A 25002-nucleotide genomic window follows, 5' to 3' on the forward strand; every position below is an offset into this window, starting at 1 on the left:
GGCCAGGAGAAACACAGGATCATTTTCGGACATGTGGGCACCTTCCTGTTCATAGGGGGAGGACTGCTACCTGGGAACGATATAAACAATATACCGATTATTCCCTGGCCCCTAGGTGTCAAAGGTGGGTTCTAGGAGTGAAAACAATGCTCCAAGGAGAACAATGGCTGCTTTGGCAGAGACCGGGTTTATCCGGTTTTGTCAAAATCCTTACAAGGTTCCCTCAATTCCAAGTCCACTGTACGTATATCTTCTTCAACAATCTCCATGTCATCTGAAGCGTTTCTGAGCCTGTAACACAGGGCTTGCTTCAATGTTGATATGTCCTTCGCTGTTGCTATCCGCTGCATGGATCCGCTTGATACACGGCGCAGAGGCAACTGTCGGTTGTTTATAACAGTCAGTAGATTAGTCTATCATCAAATAGGGGACGTACTACGCTTTCTCGAGGAATAATGGCCGTGTCTTGGTACAGCAACATGACTAGCTTTGTCCACCTCAAGCGCTTCATCTTCATCCTCTGGGAAATATATTTGCCATAAGTCATCCAAGTTACAGTCAGAAGTCGTGTTCCAACTTTCGAATTTGTCAAATGGAATTATTGGACGAAGAGCTGTGATGGTTGAATTAGTTAAGTATATATATCTCGAGTGTGTTTTATAAGAACATGCCAATCATGATCCGAGCATTTGCTACGCTGCACTTTTCTGGGCCTCTGTAACGATACAAATCCTGGCCAGATGGCCTATCCTTTGGGACGATGGCAATCCTACGATTTTCCTTCTCAATCAGCACCCATGCGGCATTTATGCTCTTGCCTTTCGTGTGGTTGTCAATGTACCCAAATGGTGTCGGAAAAATTGCACGTAGGTAGGTGTCAACCTCTTCATGGCCCCACTCTCTAGAAAAAGAGAGTCTGGCCGCTTCTGCCTCAATATGTGAGCATCTGTGTGATACTAGAGTGGCGCTTTTACATTACTAAGCCGGCCAGCTTGCTAGAAAGAAAGATACAGGAGTGATTGTCAGCACATATAATCTAGAATGGGATGGCAGTACTTACATCAAGTCTATTGACCAGTAAGATCCACTGGCCAACTTTGATTTCATCGATATCCTTCTTGTTGGATGGCTTCCTCGGCACAGGTTGTGAAGAACGACGGGCAGTGACATCCCTTTGAGCACTTCTCAGTGATAATCAATGTTCAGCAGGCTGACCCGGTAGTGTTGCCACAGCTCGTGTAAACATGTCACGAACTTTCTGCACATCAGATAACCCGGCATCAGACGCAGCAGGCATTGCTGATCTCTGTGACCAGGTTGATGTCGGTGCTTTTGGGTGCTTGCTGGGCCCATGCGTACATTCTTGACACTGAAGGGGAGGTGTGGAATCCTGAGGAGGGAGATATAACTCACACTGGCAGCGTGAGCCATCCTTTGACTGTGCCTTGCAGTAGTTATCCTCGGTAGGATCCATAGAAGTCGAAGGAGTCATGACTCATAGACAGAAACAAAAGAGATGAGAGACTCACATGCCGCCCACTCATAATAACCCTAGTTTGGGGCTCTGCATTATTGTTGGTACGGGAGAGGGATCCGCTAGCCATGGGATTTGATTTCCCCATATGGTCGTTAGATAACGAAATTAACCGCATTATTCGCCTAATTTGGCTCACAATATGTCATTTCCTGTGCGCAAAGCTTGCGTCATTTTTGTTGTGGGACTTACTATTGGCTCGCCTTGTACTTATGTAAGTACCATGCGGCTCACACATTGATCTAATCTAATCTAATCTCTTCATAGTTCTACATAAAACGTGTTTTCAATTGCAGGATTAGGCTATCGCTGCCAGTAGTGGTGGGTTCTCGTTTTCCTCGTTTTCCCCTCCTTTTTTCTTAACATTCTTTTGTAGGACCTGACCACTAGCCGATCTTCTGGATTCGTTCAGACTGGGTCTGATGCCCGCTCAGTGGTGGGGACATTCAATGATGTCAGTGGACATCAGATCAACATCAACGTCTATCCGACACCCAACATTCCGACACCAAGAGTAGATGTGAGGGTATCAGATCAGGAAGTGGAGGTTGCCATCCAGTAGGGACTTGATAGGAGGGAGTTCCAGCCCAATAAGTCAAACCTCCCTCTTCACCTCTATCTATTCGCTTTACTGATTATTAACTTGCAGTATTTTAGATTGTAAAGCCTACTGACATCATCAGCCACTGCTTTTATCAACTGTACAGTACATAGATACAAACACTCTGTATTAGTATAAATACCCCAATAGATCAAGGAGACTCCTCAGCGAGTCCTCCTGTTGTATACCAACAAACTCTCTGCAGCTTAAGGGGTAACCACTCCCTCATCACTACCTTTATAGTGTGTTGTGTGCGCCAGAGTGACTGGCTCTTGGTCGTTACACAATGTCAAGCACGAGTATTCCAATATCAGCAATATGTCTTTGGATACCTTGGCAAGGCAATTCTAGAGCCAAAAGCCTGATTCCAGCTTTCGTTATCTTGTCGGTGTTCTCCAAAGCCACGGCTTACACATTCAACATAGGCAAATTTGGCATAGTTTACATTGCGTTGACGGCCTAGGACATCAACTACAAAAACGACAAATCATTCAACACCAAAAATATCGAGTCCTGCACCCAAATGCCCTATGGCACATTAATGAGCATCACAAGCTTATACGCTGGGGCTACATTATTCATGGCATGGTGGACGGGTTCTGTCGCACTGTAAGTTGTCACATCTATTTCCAATCATCCATCTGACATTATTATTAAAATTCAGGTTGTCATGCTCAAGGCAAGTACAAATAACCGTGCTTCAACGGTCCTCGATCTTTTTTTGAGTGCTATTGCGGAATTTGGGTGCCCCTCTCGTGTTCGAGGAGCTTGTGGAGGGGAAAATGTACAAGTTTCCACCTACATGGTAATGAAGAACAGGCCCTATTGGGCGTCTTTCATATGGGGCATGTACGTTGCATGCTTTTGGCTTTTTTACATTAAGTTAACTTACCACTGTAGTATTTGATGAAGTCAACTTGGATGAAAATGTTTACGACCAAGAAGATTATGACTGAGATGGGTCAGAAGATATATTCCTCAACAGCTTACAAGAACCATTTAACAATTTCCTGAATGATCCTGCAATGCAAGGCAACACCCAGGATAACTTGAACCCTGACCCAGAGATGCAGGCTGGCAGTTCACGTCACCCCCACTCCCTGCACTTTAATCTGGATGACAATGATGATGATGATGAAAGAGTAGTGGAATAAAATGAGAATGCTGGCAAGGTTATAAGGGTGGATCTGGATGCTCACAATAAATGGAGGGAGATTTTTCACCAGTTCCATCAAGATGACAATGAAATGGATGTTGATCTTCCAGATAATAGATGGGCTCCATTTTCCACAGAATTAGACTGGAAATTTGCACATTGGGCATTGCAGGAGGGGGTTGGCCAGAAATCTCTTGACAGATTACTGGCAATTCCTGAAGTGAGTGACACCTCCACACTTTGATTCATGTTTTATGTTAACTGACCTCCAACCTTTACACCAGCTTTCCCAGAGACTGGGCCTTTCTTATCAAAATAGCAGAAGCCTCCCAAAAATAATTGACTCCAAAATTCCTGAAAGGGCCAAATGGCACTCAAAATATCTACACTTTGATGATTGTCCAGAAGAAAAACACCTTATACAATATAGAGACCCCTTACAAGCCATTGCTTCTTTGTTGGGCAATCCAGCACATGCGATAGACATAGTCTATAAACCCTCAAGAATATTCACAAACAGCAACAGGGATGATCGTATATTTAATGAGATGTGGACTGGGAAATGGTGGCATTCTGTACAGGTTAATATATTAATGCCAGTGGTTCCTTTCTAAATTTCATACTTATTTCTTTGATTTTAGGCTCTTCTACCTCAGGGAGCATCTGTTGCTCCTGTTACAATAGCAACAGACAAAACTTAGTTGACTCAGTTCTCAGGCGACAAGTCTGCATATCCAGTGTATCTTACACTAGGCAATATACCCAGCTCTATTAGGCGCAAACCCTCTCAGCACGCTTGTGTACTTATTGGATATCTGTCTGTCAATAAATTGGTGAAAAAAGGCTTGACAACAAAGGAGAAGACAGCACGTGTTCAAAGACTTTTCCATGCCTCAGTACAAATGATTTTGGAGCCACTTATTGAGGCTGGACGTAAAGGAATGGAGGTTACAGGTGGAGATGGTGCAGTGAGAAAAATTCACCCTATTCTTGCTTGCTATGTTGCCGACTATCCTGAGCAATGTCTGGTGACTTGCTCAAAGTATGGAACATGTCCCAAGTGCAGGCCTCCAGCAACAGACCTTGAAAATAAAGCAGCTGGGGAACCTAGGACATCTGACTGGACTCTCTCTGTCATTAATCAAGCCTCATCTTCAAACTCAAGGAGAGAATTTTTTGATCAATGTATGGATAAAGATGTATCTGGAGGTGTTTACAGGCCATTTTGGGAAGGATTTCCCTACTGTGATATTCATCTTTGCATTACCCCCGATGTCTTGCATCAGATATATCAAGGTGTTGTTAAACATATCGTCTCATGGTGCCAAGATCTTATGGGTACAGAGGAACTGGATGCAAGAATACGCACTTTATCTCCTGCATATGGATCAAAGCATTTCAAAAATGGTTTATCGCCTCTTTCTCAGATATCTGGAGGCGAAAGAAAAGATATGGCCAAGGTACTTTTAGGATGCCTTGTAGGAAAACTCCCCAAGCAGGCAATTATTGCAATTAGATCACTCTTGGACTTCAATTACATTGCTCAGTACCCCACACACAGCGATACAACCCTTGGATATCTATCAGATGCTCTCAAAATATTTCATCAAAACAAAGTAATTTTCATCACTCTGGGTGTTAGAGAAAATTTTAATATTCCTAAATTTCACTCTCTACTACACTATGTTGACTCTATTTGCTGGTTTGGGGCTACAAATAACTACAACACAGAAACATTTGAACGATGCATGGAGAGCATCAAATCATAGGAATGAGCGTCCACAAATGACCATCTGGCTAACAAGGCAAGAAAAAATTGCGTGGTTTGAATGCTATCAATTGTCTTTACAAAATAGACCAGTTCTACGTCAGCAAGATATTCTCCAGAATCCATCTGGCTTAGGTATTAACATAGCCAAAGTATCTCCTCTTCCACAACAACCCCTTCAATCAATTCAACAAAACCACCAATGTCATGGCTTCATATGTGATATCAAGGAGTTTCTGAATTGCCTAATGCATGGTCAGCCAGGTTATATGTTCAGAAATCAAGTCAATATTGCAAATCTCCCATTTGATTCACTTGACATATTCACTAGTTTCAAACTCACAACAATTCACCTTGGAGATGATGCTAGTGCAAGTGTAAAGTACGAAGTCGTCAAAGCAAGACCTAGGTCCAAAAGAATTGCTCCACAGTTTGATAATGTTGTCGTATTAGACTCATTAGAAGCAGAGTCAACAGGTGTTGCCAGTAATATTTTCCTCTAATTTCATGATCAGTTTCAAGTTGTGAATTAATATTTCATGACATAGGTACACGTGTTGGAAGAGTTAGAGTAATATTCAGGCTCCCTGCCATTTTTCATGGTGGTTCTGTTGGTATACCAAAATATTGGCCCAAAATTCCATTGGCGTACATTGAATGGTACACCAAGTTGAAAGGTAGTGCAGATCCAGCACATATGATGTATGCAATTACAAAACCTGCACTTAGAGCTGATGGTACTCCACCAGCTTCCATAGTACCATTAAGCAGTATACAACAAGGCTGCCACTTATTGCCTTTGTTTGGAAAAGATCAAGTGCCTGCTCACTGGGGTACAGAAAATGCTTTGGATGTTTGTGATAGATTTCTATTAAATAATTGGGCTAGTTTGTATGTGTACCAAACTATTTGGTGAATATTAATTCTATCATTATTAGTATCAGAAAAAGGTTCTCATAGACATAAATGAGCTGGTATAGCTGGTATAGCTGACATAGTAACTATAAGGCTTCACATAGAAATTTATTGGCTATAATAGGAATTTAATAGCTATCATAGCAGCTATAGAAACATACCCAGCTATATAGCAAAATGGTTTTTCCTGATGAATTGGCTGGATCAGTGAACCCATGAGAAGGTGCCAAGTCACAGTCTGTATTGTTGATTAATTTCTCGCCGAAGTATTCCCATGCATAGCCTTTGATCAGTGCTACATCATTGGGATATCTTCTTGGGGGTCAAAGAGGAGTCTCCTATGCCGTAAGTATGATAGGACATGAGTGTGAAAGGAAAATAAGAAGAAGAAAGATAAAAGTAGTAGAGTACCAGCCGTGACTTCCAATCCAATGGCGAGAGGGGTGACAGGGAACAGGTCGGAGAGCCATGGGAATGCAATAGAAAAATTGATTCCTTACAACTACTTTTACATGATTAGCATGTCAAGTCATTGTTGGAGGAAGGAGAGACAGCTGAGGTACGTACTCTAGGTCTCTTACTGGTTTCAGTAGCCAGTCTCTTTCTTGCCCAGAGCTTTTACTTCTCTTTTGTGGCCTCCTTCAATTGCTTATTATTCTATTTAACCAACTGTATGTGATGATCTACAGGAATAGCTCCAACATGTGATGCAAGCAAGCCACTCTACTTTTGACAATGAGAGTAAAAGATGTGCCAGTGAGGTTTATCAGAAGATGGATATCAATGTCATGAAGGTGGACTGGCTGCCCAATTTGGACTGGCTGCTGGAGCTTTGCTGAAATCAGTAGTGATATATGGTGGTTGATGGATTGGCGATAGAAGCGGATGGAAAAAGGTAACATCAGATGTGGAGGAGGAGCAAGGAGGATGAGTAGGAGGAGCATGGAAGTGACGAAAAAGTGGACTATGATAGGGCTCCAAAAATAACCATCTGGTGAGAATAGAAACGACAGAAGAAGGCCTATGATGGGGCCAAGTAAGAGAAGGGGAGTAAGAGAGACGACAAAAGCAAGGGCACAATATGTAGCCAGTGGCAATGCAAAAATTGCTGAAATGTGGAAAGTACCGAATGGAAAACAAAGGTGGGTGCAACTTGATTGCCTAATTGAGGTGGGTGCTAATCAGCTACAAGTTCAAAAAAGGCAATATTAATTACTATTTCACGTGGCACTGTGCTTGTGTAACGCAAAGGCAAGTCTTTTGAATATTTGCTTTGTTACTGACACCTGCCCATGCTACCAATCAACTTTGGTGCATGACAGCGGGCAACTATCTAGCAAGGAGAAATCATATGTGAGGGGAGTGTACCATAAGGTCTCACTACAGAGTCCATAAGGAACATGAGAATGTACAGAGGAAAATGTATGGCAGACTAAAAGTCTAGGGCAGGAGAGCCGGAGTGGATACCTGGAGTACCATATGGGAGCAAGGTATAGGGCTATGCTAAATGACAGAGCACAAGGGGCATAATTGTGAGAATACTGAAGATTTGGGAGTTCAGACTTGGGGGATTCTGACTGCTTGGAGGTCCAGAAACCATAGTCTTGTCAATGTACTGGTGAGTAATTAAAAGTGTGCAATGTCTGTAAACTCCTTTAATGTCTGTGCAAGCAATAATATCTTGACAAAATCAGGACTGGTATTTACGACACAAGTAAAAACACTCAAAGGGTGTGCATGCATGGGTTAATGAAATAACAAAGGTTGCAGGAGTGATGGTATGCAATTGAAGCCTTTGTAGGTAGATCTAGAAGAACTTGCATTGTGAGTTATATTCAGCTGTTGCAGATACTTGCTTGGTTTGTGCAAGCAAAATCAAAAGATATTGCAGATGATATTCTATCACATGTTCCAAGTGCCATATTACATACACTACTATTATAGCCAAGTGATTGTGGACAGATCTAATTTTTTCTCAAGCCGTTACCAACGCCATCACCAATGAATTCTGTTGTCACTAGTGTGATGACGCAAGTGAAAATTTTGCATTTTTCGCATATTACTACTGGCTAATAGAAAAGGATCACAAACGGATTTCCTAATTAGTCAAGGTTATCAACGTCGCAGTTTCGACCCTGCATTGTCATGACACGTGATTGAATAAGAACAAGCTCGTCTTTCAGTGGTGCATTTGCATCGCTTTCTGCCACGACGTTGGGCTTAAACTCAGCTCAGCTGGCACGGGGGGTTACCTTGGCGAGGGTGAAGATGGAGATAAGGAAGGGAGACGTGAGAGTGTGAGAGGAGGAGTGTGACGTGTGTGACAAGGACGATCGTGGATCGACCCGAGGAATAATAATTAAATAAAAGGAAAGTTCCCACAGTGCGATTCTCTGCTTGCCGCCGTGTGTTTGCTCGCTGCGATGGACGACGATGAACACATCCCGACGATGTCCTCGACACACACGCACGACAGTGACAGGCTGTAAGTATCGCGTTATATCATGGCTGAGAATGTGCTGACTGTGTGGCAGGGAATACGAGCTGGTGGTGCGCCAGGAACCGAAGCAGGCTCGCATGTGTGGTGTAGGCGGTAAAGGTCCATTTCCATCTGACTCTCCCTACCCCACCTAACCTCTCCTACAGCCGACCGTCGTCCCATCGACCCGCCTCCCATCGTACAGCTCCGCGTTATCGATCCCTCCCACCGCCGCGACCATCTTTCCCCGTCCCCACAACACGACTCATACGCCCGCTCCTTCCTCCAGAACCCGTACTACTTCATGTTTGCGTCCCTCGCAAAACCAGACGACGACGCCGAGCTCCACTGGCTCAAGGACGGAAAAACTCGCTGCACCACTGGCTCAGTCGTCTCTTCTCTTTATCACCTCAAGGACACAGAGAACCAGGGCGAGGATGCTGGCTTCTTCGTCTTTCCTGATCTCAGCGTCAGGACAGAGGGCAGCTACAGACTCAAACTCAGCCTCTTCGAGGTCGTCGGGTGCGTCTATCTTTGCTTTCCTTCATCCATGGCCTTATCTCTCTCCAGGAACAACGTGAGACACTGCAAGTCCATCTACTCTGCTCCCTTTTATGTATACACCGCTAAAAAGTTTCCTGGCATGGAAGGTAATGTCTCTTTTCCCCCTCCTTCTTTCCTACCTCAATCCCCGTCCTTCTCATTCACTCTTTTCCTCCTTTCCTCCTTCCTCCACTATCTCACTTTTTCACCTACATCCCCCAATCTCCCAAATAAAATATATAAATAAAAACAAAAAAAAATCTCACAGAATCAACCCCCCTCTCCTGCTCTCTCGCAGACCAAGGCATCAAAATCCGCATTCGCAAGGATATCAGGGTCAGGAAAAGGCCCATACATGCGCTCGAACATCCCCTTCCCATCGATGACGTTCCTTCCTCGCCCTCTTCGCTCTCCCACCACCATCATCAACAGCAACAACAGCAGGGGCACATTTCGTACGCCCAAGGCCAGGGCCAGGGACACGGGACGTCCTACGACAGCACGTCCCCCTCCCTCCCGCTCTCCTCCCTCCCCTCTTCCTCCCACCACAACCACAACGCCCACGGAAACCACAATGCCCACGGCTCTAACAAACGCGCCCGCACCGACCATTCCTCCCTCGCCGGCCTCCCCGCTTGGCCTTCCGCCCCCTCGTCCGCAGACGCGAGTCTCCCAGCGGCGAGCGCGCAGGGGGGTGTCCCTCTCCCCCTCCCTTCGCTTCCTCTTCCCTCTCTACCACTCTCGACGCTCCCGACGCCGTTGGCGATATCGGGGTCGGGGGTGGGTGTGGGTGTGCCGTTATCGATTGGGTTGTCTGGAGCAGTGGGCGCGCAGGGGGGAGCGGGGTTTAGTATACCCCCACCGCCGAATGCTCAGGGGGTGGGGACGGTGGTGTTATCCCCACAGCAGACGAGGGCGTCTCCACCGCACGGCCAAGGACAATCTCAACCGCAAGGGGGAGGGGGTGTGATTCCCCCGCCGCCTGGGGCTGTTTTCGAAGGAGGAGGTGGAGGTGCGGGAGGAGGAAGGGGAGGGTATTATGATGCGCGGCCACCGTTACACCACTCGCAATCGCAGACGCAGTCGCACTCTCAACCTCAATCTCAATCGCAGGCGCAGGCACAGGCACAGTACGACCCGCCACCACCGCAGTCATCGTCGCAGTCACAATTGCCGCCGTTGCAGACCTCTGTGGGTGCAGGGCCTGGACAGGGGCAGGGAGGAGGGGGACAAGGGTATGGGAGGTACGATGTGTATGCGCCGCCAGGGCAAGGACAGGGAGGGGGGCAGGGGCAGGGAGGACAGGGGGGTGGAGGAGGACAAAGTCAATACAGTCCTGGGGGATACTACGATTCTCCGCAACATCAACATTCGCAAGCGCAAGGACATCATCAACAACAACAGCAGGGGTATGGTCAACAACAACAACAGGGACAGGGACAGGGACAGGGACAGGGGTACGCTCCGCCTGCGCAACATCCACATCAGCAACAACAGCAGTACGCGACTCCCCCACACCAACACCAGCACGCGCAACACCAAGCGCAACACCAAGCTCAGCACCCGCACCCACACCCACAGCAGGTTCAGCACCAGCACCACCAACAACCACAGCATCACTCGCCATGGGGGCCTGCGCCCACTCATCCTCATGCGTCTTCGAATGATAGTAGCAGCCATAACCATAGCGGGTCGGGTGCGGGTGCGGCTGTGGGAGGGGTTGCGGGTGCGAGTGTGGGTGTGGGTACGACGGGTGGGGGGCAGCATAGAGCGTCTGGGCCTGTTCCGTCTGTGTCTGGCTCTGCGGGCGGGTCGCAGGGACAGGGTTCGCAGGGATCGGGGTATGAGCCGTATGGGTATGCGCACCCATCGCACCCATCGCACCCATCTCACCCATCTCATCCGTCTCATCCATCACACGCGTCTCACGCGTCCCACGCACCCCACCCATCGTTACCACACGCACATTCGAGTGGGAGCTCTTCTGGGTCTAGCTCGGCTGCTGGTGGCGGGTATGAAGGCGGCGGAGCGAGCGGCACGGGGAGTGCAGGTGGAGGGGGGTATTATCGGTCCGCGTCTCCTGGTCCTGGTCCTAATCCTGGTATCTTGGGCGGTAGTGGCAGTAGTGGGGGAAGGTATGTTAGTTCGACTGTGAATGCGGCTGCGGCTGCGACTGCGGCTACGGGCGCAGGTGCGGGCGGGCGATACGCTGTTTCGGGGGTTTCGGGTCCTGGTGTGAGCGCGACGCATGGGCAGTCTCAACACCCACACCCTCACCAGCATCCACATCATCACCAGCAGGGACAAGGACAGGGACAGGGACAGGGGTACGCGCATCAGGGTGGTGGTGGTGCTCAGGGTTCGCAATATGGCTATACCTCTGAATCGTTACCACCGCCGCCGCCTCCCCCGACGCAGGGTCAGGGTCAGGGTCAGTCGTATGTCTCGCACCATGGACAGCAGGGGCAGGGGTATGGGCAGGGCGGGGGCGGGCAGGCTCAGCCGCATGCGCAACAGCAGCAGCAGCAACCGTCTTATTATCAGCACGCTCAACATTCCCAGCCTCCTCACGCGCACGCTCAGCATCACGTTCACCAACACCCACACGCTCAGCAGCAGCAGCAACATCCTTCTCAGCACGGTCAGCAACAACATCCTCAACACCCTTCTCAGCATCATATTCACCAACAGCAGCAACAGCAACAGCAACAGCATGCTCAGCAACACCATCAGTCTCACCAGTCTCATCACCACCAACAACATCAACCACAACAACACCAGCAGCAGCAGCAGCAGCAACCATCTGATCTGATCCACCTGGCACCCCTCCGGCGCGGTGCCGGCTCGCCTGGGAGCTCGGGGAGTAGCGTGGGGAGTATTGGGGGAGGCGGGGTGGGTCCTGGTATTAATATCGGCGGTGGAGGAGGGGGAGGGGGAGCGTACTCGATGATTCAGCTCCCCAGGGCTTCGTTTGTGGGCGAGAGAGAGCGGGGGAGGGGGCCTGGGATTAGCGGTGTTGGCGTTGGCGTTGGAGGGATGGGCGGGCCTGGGATCGGTATTGGCGGACCTGGCATTGTTGGACCTGGCATTGGTGGACCTGGGATTCCAGTCGGGGTGGGGATGAGCGGGATGGGTGTTGGAGGGATGGGTGGGCTTGGAGGTGTGGGTGGTGTAGGGATGGGGAAGAAGAATCCGTTGAGTATTGGGAGTATTATTTCTGACGATGTGTGAATGTGGACGCGGTGGAAGCGTAGTATGTATGAGGTATAAGGATGGAGCGGGGAGGTGGTGGCCGATGAGCTAGTATCGTTGCGAGAGGGCATGGAAGAAAAGAAAAGTAAGCAGTGGACGCAGGTTTAGGGGATCGAACTGCCAATTCGCTGTTTCTGCCGTTCGACCTTTTCCCCGCCAAGTCGGTACGGGAGTCATGCCAATCCACCATATCCCGCCGCTAGCATGAGTTGGCCCTACCCGGTGCGCTGTTGCGAGACTACGAGGGGGGGCTAGAGTTGGTGCTCCGTCGCACGTCGTTAGAAGCGTTGAAGGTTGCTTTACCATCCGAACATTCTACCTTTTTATTTCTTTTCCTTTTTTTTTTTTACCCTTTCTGATCCAGGTTCCTTATTTTCGCGTTTCTTTTTCATTCGCTTTCATTCGCCCCTCCCTTTCATCTCTCATCTCACCGCTTCTTTCGCCGTGTTACCTCTCGCCTTTTGTTCATATCACAACCTTTCGTTCTTACCACATTACCCCGTCCGAAATCAGTTTTTTTTGTTCTGCTTTGTGTCGATATCCAGATTATTACCCCCTCCTGTCTCCTGTTTTCTCGTTCACGCATCTTGTCATCAACCGTTGTGTCGTCTTTGTGTGTGTTTTTAGTCTAGGGTAATGACCAACCCCTCTGTCCATCATGTCTGCTTTTTCTCTCTCTGTTGCTGTTTTTTTTCTTTCTCTCCTTTCCTATCCTCTCCTTTTCTTTGGATTTGGATTTGAAAACCAAACAAACAAAAAAAGTGCTCAGCTCTTTGTGCTCATTATAATGTATATTTGATTTCTCTGATCATGGATTCTTTCGTGGAATAAGCTCTTAGAGTTGTACGTATACATTGGCAGCAGCTTCCCAGTTCTCATGTGACTGGTCCAAGTGATCGTGCGCCGCGCATCATGTCATCTGATAGTCCAGAACAGAAAGAGCTGGAACCTTTGGTGGATGCGTTTTACTCGTTATAGAAGGATCAACCCTAGGTGTTCCACTCGGTTGGAACCCTCGCCGTTCTCTCGGGCCTCTCGAGATTCTGATTCTCTCCCCGAAGCCTTCAAATCTATTGGAGAGAAGACAATGAGGGCAGGGTCTATCAGTACCCAGATACGTTATCACAGATCGGACTACTTTTATCTGTCTCTTAAACGCGAGTGACCGTGAAGGCGTCATTTTCAGTTTTGGTCGACCTCGAGGCAGGGTAGAACTGCGCATGGCAACTTGAGGTTTTAGATGAAATGTAGAGCTGTTGTTTGGCGTTTCGAGCACGGTGCTGTATAACTAGCGGGTTTGGATAATATTCGTAAGTACGTTATCGGAGGGTATTCAGGGGCTATTTTTATAAATTTGGATCCATTAAGTGGATGAGTGTCGTGGCGACATTGCAAAAGGCTGTCATTTTTAACCGTGCTGACCAGCATGCTGCTTGACACGAAATCGACAGACTCTACGGAAAATATAAAATGGTATGAAAGAGAAAATAAAGCGGCTATATAGAGCTATGCAGGAGTGGAGAGAAGGAGAGAAAAATGTAAATGGCTGAAACTATTGGAGAACTTTCTGGTGCGTCCTGAGAAAATCGTTTTCGATCAGTAGCCACCTAGATCACACAAGCTACCGACCCCAAGCCCCTACTCATCCAGGTGAACAACACTCAAACAGTGACGGACTTAAGAATATGACTCACATGGCCACTTTCCACATCATCATTTCACGTATACCGTCTGGATAGACGTCTCGAAGTTGTTTCCCCAGCAGCTTCGCACATGAACAATACCCTGCGTGGCAACCTTTCTGTATTGGGTCATATCAGCACGCAGCAGGCGCAAGACCAACGCCTGGTGGTGGTTATCCTGTTTCGGTCCCAGTTCGTTGAGGATATTAAAGCCAGCGTACTCCTTGAAATCCAGGATAGCGAGCATGAGCGTCATCGGCGAGAGCACTCTTAGCGTCTCCGCCGTCTCGACAAGAACATCCCGCAAGCCAGGTACGTCTAGCTTGTAGACGTGCACACCGTTCTTCGTCTCCAGCAGCTCCACCTCGCGCACCTCGAGCATAGGCAATTCCAGGCGTAGCCCCCTCTGTGTCAGCTCGAATGACGTTCGTGAACTGAGACTGGTGAGCTTGCGCTCGTGCAATGCTTGGAGCACCGAGGGAGACAGAGAAAAAACCGAGCCATATTGGACTTTCAAGTCTCGACGCACACGAGACTGTATCTCTGTAGTGCATCGCTCAAGATTGGGATCAAGCTCCTTTAGCGCCATGTTAATTCGCCGGATGGCCTCATCGATGGCTGGGTCGAAGGCTGCTTCGATATGGAAGAGAACATGTCTGCGGAGGTGTTCATCATCATCTGCATCAAAACCTACTTCCAAGTCTGATAATAGTGCTGACCCCAAACCCAAGACAGCCGCCGTGTTTCTGGCCAAGTCCCGACAGCAAAACCTAATCATACCATCATTCGGCTGACTGCTCGACAAAACAAATGTAGTATACAGGTCGCCTCCAACGTCCCAGAACTCTGAATGTGAGGATTGCGGTAAGGAGCCTTCAGGCGTAAGATAAGTTATATACTGGAAGTTGCCGGAAATATCGTTGAATGTTGCCTCAGTGGCTGAGATGTCGGAATATCCATCTTTCGTTTCCTCGAAATTTAAGAACCAAGGAGGATCGTCACGAGAAAGGACATTGTCCACTTCGTTACTCCCGGAGAATTTGTGACTAAAGGGCTCATATACAGTAGCTACCGCACCATCATAAATTAGACTGACCTTCCGGGCAAGCCATGCCTCATAATCAAGTGTTGATCCCCACTAACTTCTACCGCCACCGTACCCGGCGTAGCAAAGGCCATCCTAAAGAGCTTGTCTCGGCTGAGATAATGAGCATTGATCTCACGGTCGCGATGGAAGATAATAGAGATACGATCCATATATTGGAGTCGGGTCCATGAACTGCCATTGACCCAGGTGACAACAACTCGGGCAGAGCTGTAAACAATTTCCGTCGCAATATCAGCAGCGATACCCATCAGGATATCAGATATTGAGCTGGTAATCTCAATAGGAATGAAGCATTCTGGGCCCGCAGCTAATGCGCTGTTGTATTTGGAAGACTGGCCATTCCATAGAAGTAATCCCCAGTCGAGGCTGTTCCTGGTAATTTCCACTTGCAATCTAAAAAACGCCCTCTCGCCCTCTCCATAAGAAACTGTCAAGCTGACATCGAGAATTCCAATCAGACAATATGCCTTGTCCTCTACGCGGGTTGTGTTCCTTTTTGATGCCCATGTCATTTTCTCGCGTATTCTATCTGCCTGAGGTTCAAAACTACGTAGGTCATTCACTGGAATTCCAGTAACATGCCTAATGGTTTGTAAGATGTCGTCGTCATCTTTGTCGTTGAGGAGGGTGGTAAGAAGTGTCCAGTCTTTCATGAAGAACTTCATACGCTTGGGAGCTAGAAGTTCCTGGAGTGTCCAGCCCCTGGAAAACCACACGCTTTCTTGCCAATAATTAGGATTCTCCACATCTCCTAGATACACGATGCATGCCTTGGCATTCCGGTACCAGGAGAACATGGAGCGAATAGACTCTTCGAGGTCTGCGCTGCTGTGTCCATCGATGCAGCAAGTATCCGCCCAAGCCCATTCGCAACCAAAGCCATGAAAAGCCTCCCTGCAAAACCTCCGCAACTTTATATATCCTGAACTTCTGCTTGAATTGCGTATCTTATTTTTCTGGATGTCTTCAAAAGACACTTCTCCTGTGCTGAACCATCGGTGGGATAAGATAGCGTACGCGAGCTTCGTTTTGATCTTTGCCAATATGATCTCGTCATCCACTTTTTGTGCGCCTTTGTATGATGTCGCCACCTCCGTGATCCACTGGGAAAGATACTGCTTCATGGTTTTTCTGTGCACGAGTTTCATGTCTGGTAAGTGTAGAAGGTATATTGGGATGTGGTTATGCACGTATTCATCGACCATATGACGGATATTCTCTGGGGGATTCATGGTGGTGAGGACACTTGAAAATGGTAGATAGTTTTAAGAGCAACGATGCTCGAAAGGATACCAAAATGAGGCTACCACGAGGCGTCGGGACTTCCTCCAAGGCGCCCAAATTTGAGTCGTATTATCCATACAAAGGATGGTAGGAATAGCACAGGAAAGTCGGCCGCAGCTTCCAACAGCTTAATTATGCACTAGGTTAATCTCAATAACTACACAAGCAGGCTTTTGCATACGAACAAAGCTTGAAGTATCCAACTTGAAAGTCGGTGGCGAAGCAGCTAACGCTAAGATGGCACGAGAACCAGCCAGATCGACACTTTTGTTAAGGACAACTGAATTGTAATTAAGCACTGTGCGCATAAGTACCAGTAAAAGTACGACGGCTCACATAATTACTAATGTAACATGCGCAATGTACTCGTCAATTCTTTTTTTTGTTTTTCTTTCCAGACGACAGTACTGAGTCGAACCTGAAAGCGGAGACAGCTTCGGCCTTTGGGACTTCTATCTCTGCGACGTCAGGGAACGAAAATTTAACCGGAGACGGCGACACATCAACCAAAGGGTTTGTCACGGGCTCAGTGGCCACTTCCTCCTCGATGGTGAGAGCGTCGGGATAGTGCAACATCAATAATTTTTGATGAAGCTTGACGATCAGCTCGGCACCGTGAGGTACTCCTCCTCCTGCAACCCGCCTTGCAAGGCTCGGGAGCTGATTCGATACAGGTTTCGACGCGATGTGCTTGTAGAGGACATCGATTTCCATCTTTAGCACCTCGGGGTATCTATGTTGATGCGACATGATATGAAGCGTGCTTTTATGAGATATGAACTCACTTTGATGTGAGGCTTGAGCCTATTTCCTGAATGATATTGTGCTCTGAGAGACTGTCAGAGATCGCACTAAACGCAAGCTTCTTCAGCCGCTTAAAGCCGACCTTCGTAGCGCTATTCATGAATAACAACACCCCACCCCGCGTCAAGGGAGGAAACACTCACTTTGTTGGCCAGACGGTACATCGACTTCGGAGAACACGGTGGAGGGCCGTTTGGGTTGGCTTCTATTGCCATATCTCGTATCGTTTTGGAGTCTGTGGCAGCCTGTGATTTGAGTGGCGACCACAATATTTGATCTGTGTAAATGTAGAAGAGCAACGCTTGCCACCTAGTCAGAATTGCCTTGCTCAGACTAGTCCCGTGCATTATTGACAAAGGTGACATACGTTCTAAAAGCCGTATCCTTCACAAAGAGGTGACGACTGTGTATATATCGCGGTGGGCACACATTTTTAACCTTTAGTTGGGTAGGGACAACGACAGGTCGTGGTGTCCAGGTGCCAAAACCAGCAATTGCCCCTACTTCGTCGTCGGTATCATCTTTCGCCATAGCTTGACAGTTACCGTCTTTTTCAGTCTGCCATTCAGTTTGTTTGGAATAGCTGAAGAAAGTGTAAGTTTCATGGAAACGCTGCATGCAGAACCGCATACCATTTTCCTGGGAAAGTCATTAGAACAGATTCAGTTGGGTGATGTCTACGGTAAAGAAATTGAGCTTACCTTCAAATTTCACAGGCTGCGACACTGCTGAGCGGTCTAGGTCTTCCTCATCCTCATCCTCGAGATCGCTATCTGATGCATAATCATAATCATCCAGGGAAAGTCCTTCAACATAAGGGTTACGCTCAGAAAAATCGACTACGCCGTCAGCATCCTGTTTATGGACCAGGACTAACCAGCAATACGTTCCAGATAATCGACTGATCAGTATTTGACCTCAAAATGACAGGTATATTGCCACTCACGCTTGGTAAAATATTCTGAACCCTCAAGCAGGACGTCATTTGCGAATAACGCTCGAGGACGGATGGCTTTGTGGGACCGTACAGAGTGGGCTGTGAAAAGATGGAACTGGGTGTTGATGAGCTCTTCACCGAGAAGAGATTTTCGCAAGAGGGCGTCGACACGTTCGACTTTGGTTGTCATTTCAAGTTCAAGTTCAGTATTTTTCAGTCCTGACGGTCCACTTCAAGTCCATGTTAAACAGCGTGAGAATGGACTCTTAACAGCTGAGTTAAAATATTGCTCAGCGGCAATGATACTGCCATTAACTATAGGTGAATAGTTCAAATCAACTCCTACACATTGAAACCTCACGTCTCGCAAGATATTCAAAGTACTAGTCCAAATCTCTCCATCCATATCAGTCGTCTCAGCATACTAGTATCTAACGGGAGTTTGGAACTGTGTTTATCATGGATGCTGAACAACCTAGTGGGGGTGAAATAGCCCCACCCATAGGTAATTCTCTTAACTCACTACAACAGGCCAATAGGATCAATATATTTCACATGCGTGTGATATGACCAGTGACCCACTTTTTTCTTCTTCTTTCTGTTCTTCTTGCCCCCATCGGGATTTCTTCTATTCCAATAATAGCCCGACATTCTACATCCGTCGTAACGCAGACGCCTGGTACCTCAGGTGGCATCCCTATGTCAATCTCCCGCACCTCCGTCCGCTCGCCAAATGGCAAGCCATTGATTCTAGTTGCCAGAATAGATACATCCATTTCATCTGTTTTTTCTTCACTCGCAACTATGCACTTCATCGGATAGTGCTCAGTCGGTACCCTCCGATAGAGCGCAACAATGATCTCTGCTCCATGTGGTAGCTTGCCCTGCGCTATTCGCTTAGCAACCTCAGGGAGTCCATTCACGACTGGTCTCGAAGCGATGTGTTCGTATAATTTATCGGTTTGCAATTTCAACACCTCGGGGAACCTGCGAAGATAGATGATAAAGGTGTAATTTGTTGAAAAGAGTCTTGCCCACTCACTTTGACGTGAAATCCGAGCTCAGTTCCTCGAGAATATTACTCTCTGACAGGCGCGAAGAGATAGCATCGAATGCAAGTTTCTTGAGTGGCTCCGAGGCGATCTTCAGTACCACCATCGTGAGTAGGGTGCTGTATGGTTACAAAACAAACATTTACCTTAGTAGCAAGACGGTACATTGACTTGGGCGAACATGGTGGGGGGCCATCCGAATCTTCTACAGTCGTATCTCGTGTCTCTTTTGAGCCCGTTTGCGACTTGAGAGCCGACCACGATATCTGATCAGTGTACAGGTAGAAGAGGAGGGTTTTCCAGCTGAACAAGTCATTGGGGGTCAAATGACTGAAGGGAAGAAAAGGGAAAACGCACGTTCTGAAAGCAGTGTCCTTCACAAAGAGATGGCGGCACTGTATTAAACGAGGTGGGGACACGTCACTGGCACTGGCTGTAGGGACAACGGTGGATGGTGGTGTGGTATTGATGCTAGAAGTATATTCTCTTTGATTATCTTCTACGTTCCCAGTGAGCTGAAGACTACTATCTTCTTCAAATAGCCATTCACACATGTCCACTTCTTCCGGGGGACTAAGGAGGGAGTTGGTTTTAGGCCCTTCTCCTTGCTTAGAACGTTTATCTGAGAAAGACGGCAGAATGATGAGTCGGATATAGCGCTTTCAGCCAAATCGCTAAAATCTCACTTTCTTGAAATTCAATTTTCGAGGGTTCTGAGACCACTGGAGGCTGTGAGTCTACGTCCTCTTCATCTTCAAGATCACTATCTGATGCATAACCATATTCATCCAGTAGTAGCCCACCACTGTAAGGACAGTGCCCCGAAAACTCGATCACAGCGTCGACAGCTTCCTTCTCCACCAGGACTACCAGAATGATGTCCTCATTCAAGGATTTCGCATAGGATACTGGTTTGGTACTCACGCTTGGTAAAATAATCAGAACTCTCCACGAGCAAGGCATCACTTGCGAACAACACCCGAGGACGATTGGCTTTGTGTGATGAAACGGAGCAGGTTGTGAAGAGATGGAACTGGGTGTTGGTGAGCGGTTCGCCGAGAAGAGATATTCTCAAGAGATTGTCAATGCGTGCTTTCTTTGCCGACATCTTGATGGTCAAAGTTTCGAGAGGAAGTAAGGACCGTACTTGCGAAGACAATGACCGCTGGGTGGTGGGTACCTTATATATACCGCTTTACAGAATATGCAAGAGGCGCAAGGCATGTTGTGCTTCTATGGTAGGCAATTCTATAATAGATTTGCGAATCCAGTCAATTGTGTCGATTCCCTTGGTAAAGTCTACTTGCTGCGCCGTTACACCCTAGATAACGAGAGATCTGCAAGAAGACCCTGGGATTCACAATCTTTGCTGTTTGCATATGTCTGTGTATAAATGTAGATGAATCAATGATATGACAGATACGGACATATTTTGTGATACCCACTGGGTATTACAAGGAAAAACTCTCGGACAACCTAATAATTGTGAACGTCTGAAGCAGTGGCTCATTCCGCCAGGGCTTTCAGGTATCTATACACTGTGCTGCCCTGCCAGCCATATAGTTGCCCTAACTCCTATACCAATAAAGACAAGAACATTATCAACAAAAAACGAACAGTGTGCATAACCAACGCAGAACTTACCATCTTCAGCTATTCCCGCTACTTCCAGTCCCGTCATTCTAGTAGTAGAGATCGAGTAAAACTTACAATACAACTATGAAGATATGAAGATATAATGAGAAAATCATCTAGTCAAATCGCATGGAAAAGGAATGATGTTGACCATACATACTACATAGACAATCTTTCGAGCATCAACCATGTCATATGTTATGATTGTTACTCAGTTAAAAAAGGACTAAAACCAAACAAATTTGAAATTTGGACTGACAATAACTTGTGTATTGTAGTTGGATATGGAAGATGCTCAATTTACTGCCCAGCCTGGTGGTCGTCAGTAAAATCAATTTAGAGTATCATATGGAGGACTTGCCTATACTGAATTGACATAGAATATTGAACCCAACTTGGCCGAATCATGTTGTAAGCGTGGAAGTGATTTTGAAACTGTAACACCACAATGCAAAGTGCCGTTCACAGAAGCAGGATAACATGACCTTGGGCGTTATATGTACTACGCTAGTCTCAAAAGAGACAGAAGTCAGACATTTGGAGCCAATGGGTGGGTATAAAGGCCACATGCTCACCTACTATTGCAGAAGTCCTGAGTTAAAGTGCCAAAAAGAAAGACCCTGCTACAGATATCACATACTCGTTTCCCACTATTATCTTACTGACGGTTCAAAACTTTATGAAGGTGTAGGAATGAATAACAAAAGTCATACAACGGCCTATCCACGTTCCTGAAGCTGTGAAATAAAAAGGTCATTCCATGCGTGCCAGCGTTCATGGTTGTCGTGTTGGTCCGCAATGGGCCCATGGGAGAAACAGCTTCAAATCCAGTATGAACAAACGCCGTACATTTCCGTATTTCCCAGTAGCCTCGCGATCTAGTTTGAACAATTTAGCTCAGATAAGTCAACTGCACTGGATACAAGTTCGAAGCCCTGCTGGGAATAGTACCGTTTCCCTACATAATGCTCAACATTATCCACCTCGCATTACTTCACTATCCATCCGTGTACCCTAGTCATATACCATCGCGCTTCAAATCATCAGACCACGACTCGTACCCCGTAACGCTCTCCGTCAGATTTTCAATCTTCTGTTTATAATTCTGGACGCAATCCTGGCCCAAAGGTAAACGTAGGGGAATTTGACCTGAATCTACGAGCTTGTAGATAGCACTGGCACCCTTGTTAACATCCCCTGGGAGAACTGCATCCAATATGTGTTTGCGGAAGATGGTCGTAGCAGAAGCGGGATCGGAATAGGCAGGATGTTGCGGCAGGACTAACGCGCTTGACATAACGTTGGTATGGAAGATGCCTAGGTTGATTATACAAATCTACAACCAAGATAAAAATGAAAGCAAAAAAAACGTTGAGGCAAGGTCGTGACAAACCTTTATGTTCCAGGCAGGAAGTAACTCTCCAGCAAGACCTTCGCTGAAGCCCTCCAGTGCTATAGCAACCCATAAGCTGTGTTGTATTTCGATGAAGACAATACAAGCGTACCATGCTTGCTATATGTAGGTGTATCGAGCACGACAATCAGCAAGGCAGAAATTATCTTGAAAGAAACGAGGATCACCTGGCGCCGTAAAAGCTTGCTCCAGGCATCGGTATCAGTGCTGCCAAAGTAGAGGCTTGAAGCAAAATTCCTCCAATTCCTGGTTTGTTAACTTCACGGAAGAACTTGATAGCTCCTCTAGTGACATGAACTGCCCCCCAGAAGTTGACATCAAAAATAGTATGCGCAACATCGTCAGGAGTACCCTCGACTTCCGATAGGTGCCCATACCCAGCATTGTTGAAGACAACGTTAATTTGGCCAAACGTTTCCTTAGCACGCTCGAATGCCGCCTCGATGTCGCCATGCTTCGTTACGTCCACTCCAATGACGAGGAGTTTATCCTGGCCATACTTGATCTGGAGATCCGATAGGATATCGGGTTTGCGTAAGGTAGCTATGACTATCTCGCCATTCTTCAGAACGAGCTCTGTCACGGCTCTTCCAAAGCCAGATGATGTCCCAGTAACTGTGAGAAGATAATCATATGAATATTTACTTCTTGAGATCACTGGTTATTCCTGGACGTACTAAACCACACACGAGGGAGCGTCATGACCTGCAATTCAAATTATTGAGCTCTATATGGGCCAAGGCACTACATTAGAGTCCAAAAGTATTATTATTACTGAAATCACACACCTGAGTAGTACTTTTGCAAAGCTAAAGTAGCAGGAGAAATCCACCTTCAAGGATCCTACACGATGTTTATTGAGAGCAGAACTAGAGACTAGAGACGGCACCAGTTATATAGCCATCTACGGAAATCGGTTAGTGATAAACCGATGAAAAAGATAGTCAGGAAGTCTAAGCCTGTCACAGAAAAGAAATTTCTTACAAAGGCATGAGACCGTTACTCATTTAATAGTATTTAGCATTGAAAGATACATCTGTCAACTCAGATTAGCACTACAATTTTGCATTTGCGTCAGCCTGAGTACATGTGCTAATGACCAGAACAGGAAATCTCCGAAATCGATATGGCACATCCCTCAAAGATACGACGCTCCGACCAGTCCAGGACCCCTGTTTGTCCCTACCGAACCCTGATCACCTTCTTTTTCTGTAAAGACATCATGACCGCTTGCTGATCATACCTGGTGCAGGTCTCAGGAATAAGCCTTTGAAACGAACCTCAAACTTGAACTGACAACAGACATCCACGTAGCTGAACACAAGCTTCGCTTTCCACCACTTCTGACCTGGTATACTAATGCCATCCCTTTCATCTAATCTTATTTCACGAACACCGTGTTCAGAGATTCTTCAAATGCTTCGTTAGAGCCAAAACGACGTTTGACCTGAATGATATCCTCTGTCAAAACCTTTCGGTATTGTTGCGTGTCTGAGCGCAACAGTCGCAAAAGGAGAGCCTGGTGTTGATAGTCCACCTTCGGTACTAGTTCATTCAATATGTTGAACCCGGCTGATTCTTTGCAATCCAGGATTACTAGCCTCAACGAACGCGGAGTGGTTAACTCTTCTTCCGTCTGAATGATGACCTCCTCCAACATTTCCACTTGCAGTTTGTACGTGCGAACACGACCTTTCTCCCCAATGATCCGGAAATCATTTATTTCGAGTAAAGGGAGCGAAAGTTTTAGTCCCCTCTGAGTCAACTCGAACGATGTCTGCGCACTTATGGCGGTCATGTGGCGTCGACGTAACGCAGAAAGCACCCAGCGAGGAATGTTGATAGCATCAAAGTACTCGTTGGTATCCTGACGAACGCGTGCTTGTATAGCAAGATGGCATTGTCCCAGCTTAGGATCCAACTCTTTTATGGTAGTATCAATTTTTCGAGAGGCTTTGTCAATGGCAGGGTCGATGGCAGCTTTGATGTGAGCACGAACATGCCTTGTGAGGTCATCATCGTTATCAACATTCAGTCCAAGGTCTAAGTCAGACACGAGAGCTGAACCCATACCCGATACGACTGCCAAATCTGTGGTCATGTCACCACACACCACAGCGATGGGTAAATCATTGGTCTGGTTTTTCGATAAAATAAAACAATTTTGCTGGTTCCCCTCGATGACATTGAATTCGGAATGGGCTGGGGTGCGCCGGGAAAAGAATGTTTCCTCTGTGAACGCCAGACTGAGAGTGTTATGTTGGAACTTGTTGAACTCCTCGTCTGGTGCAAAGTTTCCATCGTCGTCATAAGGTCCGTCTCTAGGAGCATAATTGCTATTCCCGTCCACATTGCTATTCCCTTCCACATTACTATTCTCTTCCACACTGCCGTCCGGTTCATCCTCCCGGGCGTTAGGGTAATACTCGCCCTCCCCACCGTATTGACTATCTTCGTTGGGGCAATACTGACTCCTCCCGTCGTCAGTAAATTCTACCTCCCTATCATCTTCGGTGGACCCATCAATGGACCGATCATATCCGTTCGTCACCGCTCGACTATCACCATCTACGCTGTCGCCATTGGTAAACACTCCCCCCCTACCTCCGCGTCCAGCGGATCGCTGGCCACCTCGGTTGTCAACAAGTTGACGATCATTACCCAAAACGAGTTGATTGCCACGATTTCCACCATTCACGACTCGACCATTGCCATTCATAAAGACCTCGCTATTCCCGCGGCCATTGCCCCACTGACCCCTGTCGTCAATGTCCCAATGCCCTTCATCCTCGCTATCCCACTCGCTTTCGTCGTCGTCATCGTCGTCATCGTCGTCAT

The 25002-nt window shown here is 47.1% G+C and overlaps 8 protein-coding genes across 8 annotated transcripts; all 8 read right to left on the reverse strand.

Annotated features, from left to right (window-relative positions):
• Positions 1-657: 657 nt before the first annotated feature.
• On the reverse strand, positions 658-1708 carry SERLADRAFT_373663 (uncharacterized protein; the record flags this gene model as incomplete). Its single annotated transcript, XM_007322928.1, has 3 exons — positions 658-956; positions 1057-1172; positions 1674-1708. 3 exons carry the CDS (start codon positions 1706-1708, stop codon positions 658-660), a joined length of 450 nt encoding a protein of 149 aa, XP_007322990.1.
• Positions 1709-12114: 10406 nt separating this feature from the next.
• On the reverse strand, positions 12115-13057 carry SERLADRAFT_477631 (uncharacterized protein; the record flags this gene model as incomplete). Its single annotated transcript, XM_007322929.1, has 1 exon — positions 12115-13057. One exon carries the CDS (start codon positions 12552-12554, stop codon positions 12297-12299), a length of 258 nt encoding a protein of 85 aa, XP_007322991.1.
• Positions 13058-13412: 355 nt separating this feature from the next.
• SERLADRAFT_477634 (uncharacterized protein) lies at positions 13413-14995 on the reverse strand (the record flags this gene model as incomplete). The annotated part of the gene is made up of 2 exons (XM_007322930.1): positions 13413-13886; positions 13943-14995. The coding sequence occupies one exon, from the start codon at positions 14706-14708 to the stop codon at positions 13962-13964; it is 747 nt and encodes a 248-aa protein (XP_007322992.1).
• A 610-nt stretch (positions 14996-15605) lies between these two features.
• On the reverse strand, positions 15606-16347 carry SERLADRAFT_477636 (uncharacterized protein; the record flags this gene model as incomplete). Its single annotated transcript, XM_007322931.1, has 1 exon — positions 15606-16347. A coding segment is annotated over one exon (663 nt), but the record flags the coding sequence as incomplete, so codon positions are not given.
• Positions 16348-16368: 21 nt separating this feature from the next.
• Positions 16369-18303, reverse strand: SERLADRAFT_477637 (uncharacterized protein; the record flags this gene model as incomplete). The annotated part of the gene is made up of 8 exons (XM_007322932.1): positions 16369-16602; positions 16659-17055; positions 17108-17208; positions 17270-17435; positions 17494-17709; positions 17759-17765; positions 17828-17998; positions 18073-18303. The coding sequence occupies 7 exons, from the start codon at positions 18251-18253 to the stop codon at positions 16692-16694; spliced, it is 1206 nt and encodes a 401-aa protein (XP_007322994.1).
• Positions 18304-18614: 311 nt separating this feature from the next.
• Positions 18615-20223, reverse strand: SERLADRAFT_442387 (uncharacterized protein; the record flags this gene model as incomplete). Its single annotated transcript, XM_007322933.1, has 6 exons — positions 18615-19050; positions 19106-19206; positions 19262-19418; positions 19473-19737; positions 19802-19981; positions 20040-20223. 6 exons carry the CDS (start codon positions 20221-20223, stop codon positions 18615-18617), a joined length of 1323 nt encoding a protein of 440 aa, XP_007322995.1.
• Positions 20224-21627: 1404 nt separating this feature from the next.
• On the reverse strand, positions 21628-23729 carry SERLADRAFT_477640 (uncharacterized protein; the record flags this gene model as incomplete). The annotated part of the gene is made up of 7 exons (XM_007322934.1): positions 21628-22086; positions 22144-22202; positions 22256-22263; positions 22332-22779; positions 22842-22891; positions 22953-23068; positions 23149-23729. The coding sequence occupies 5 exons, from the start codon at positions 22864-22866 to the stop codon at positions 21769-21771; spliced, it is 858 nt and encodes a 285-aa protein (XP_007322996.1).
• Positions 23730-23803: 74 nt separating this feature from the next.
• SERLADRAFT_477642 (uncharacterized protein) lies at positions 23804-24874 on the reverse strand (the record flags this gene model as incomplete). The annotated part of the gene is made up of 2 exons (XM_007322935.1): positions 23804-24301; positions 24325-24874. Coding segments are annotated over 2 exons (741 nt in total), but the record flags the coding sequence as incomplete, so codon positions are not given.
• Positions 24875-25002: the final 128 nt, after the last annotated feature.

Source organism: Serpula lacrymans (genome assembly GCF_000218685.1).
Source record: "Serpula lacrymans var. lacrymans S7.9 unplaced genomic scaffold SERLAscaffold_14, whole genome shotgun sequence".
NCBI classification, from domain to species: Eukaryota; Fungi; Basidiomycota; class Agaricomycetes; order Boletales; family Serpulaceae; genus Serpula; species Serpula lacrymans.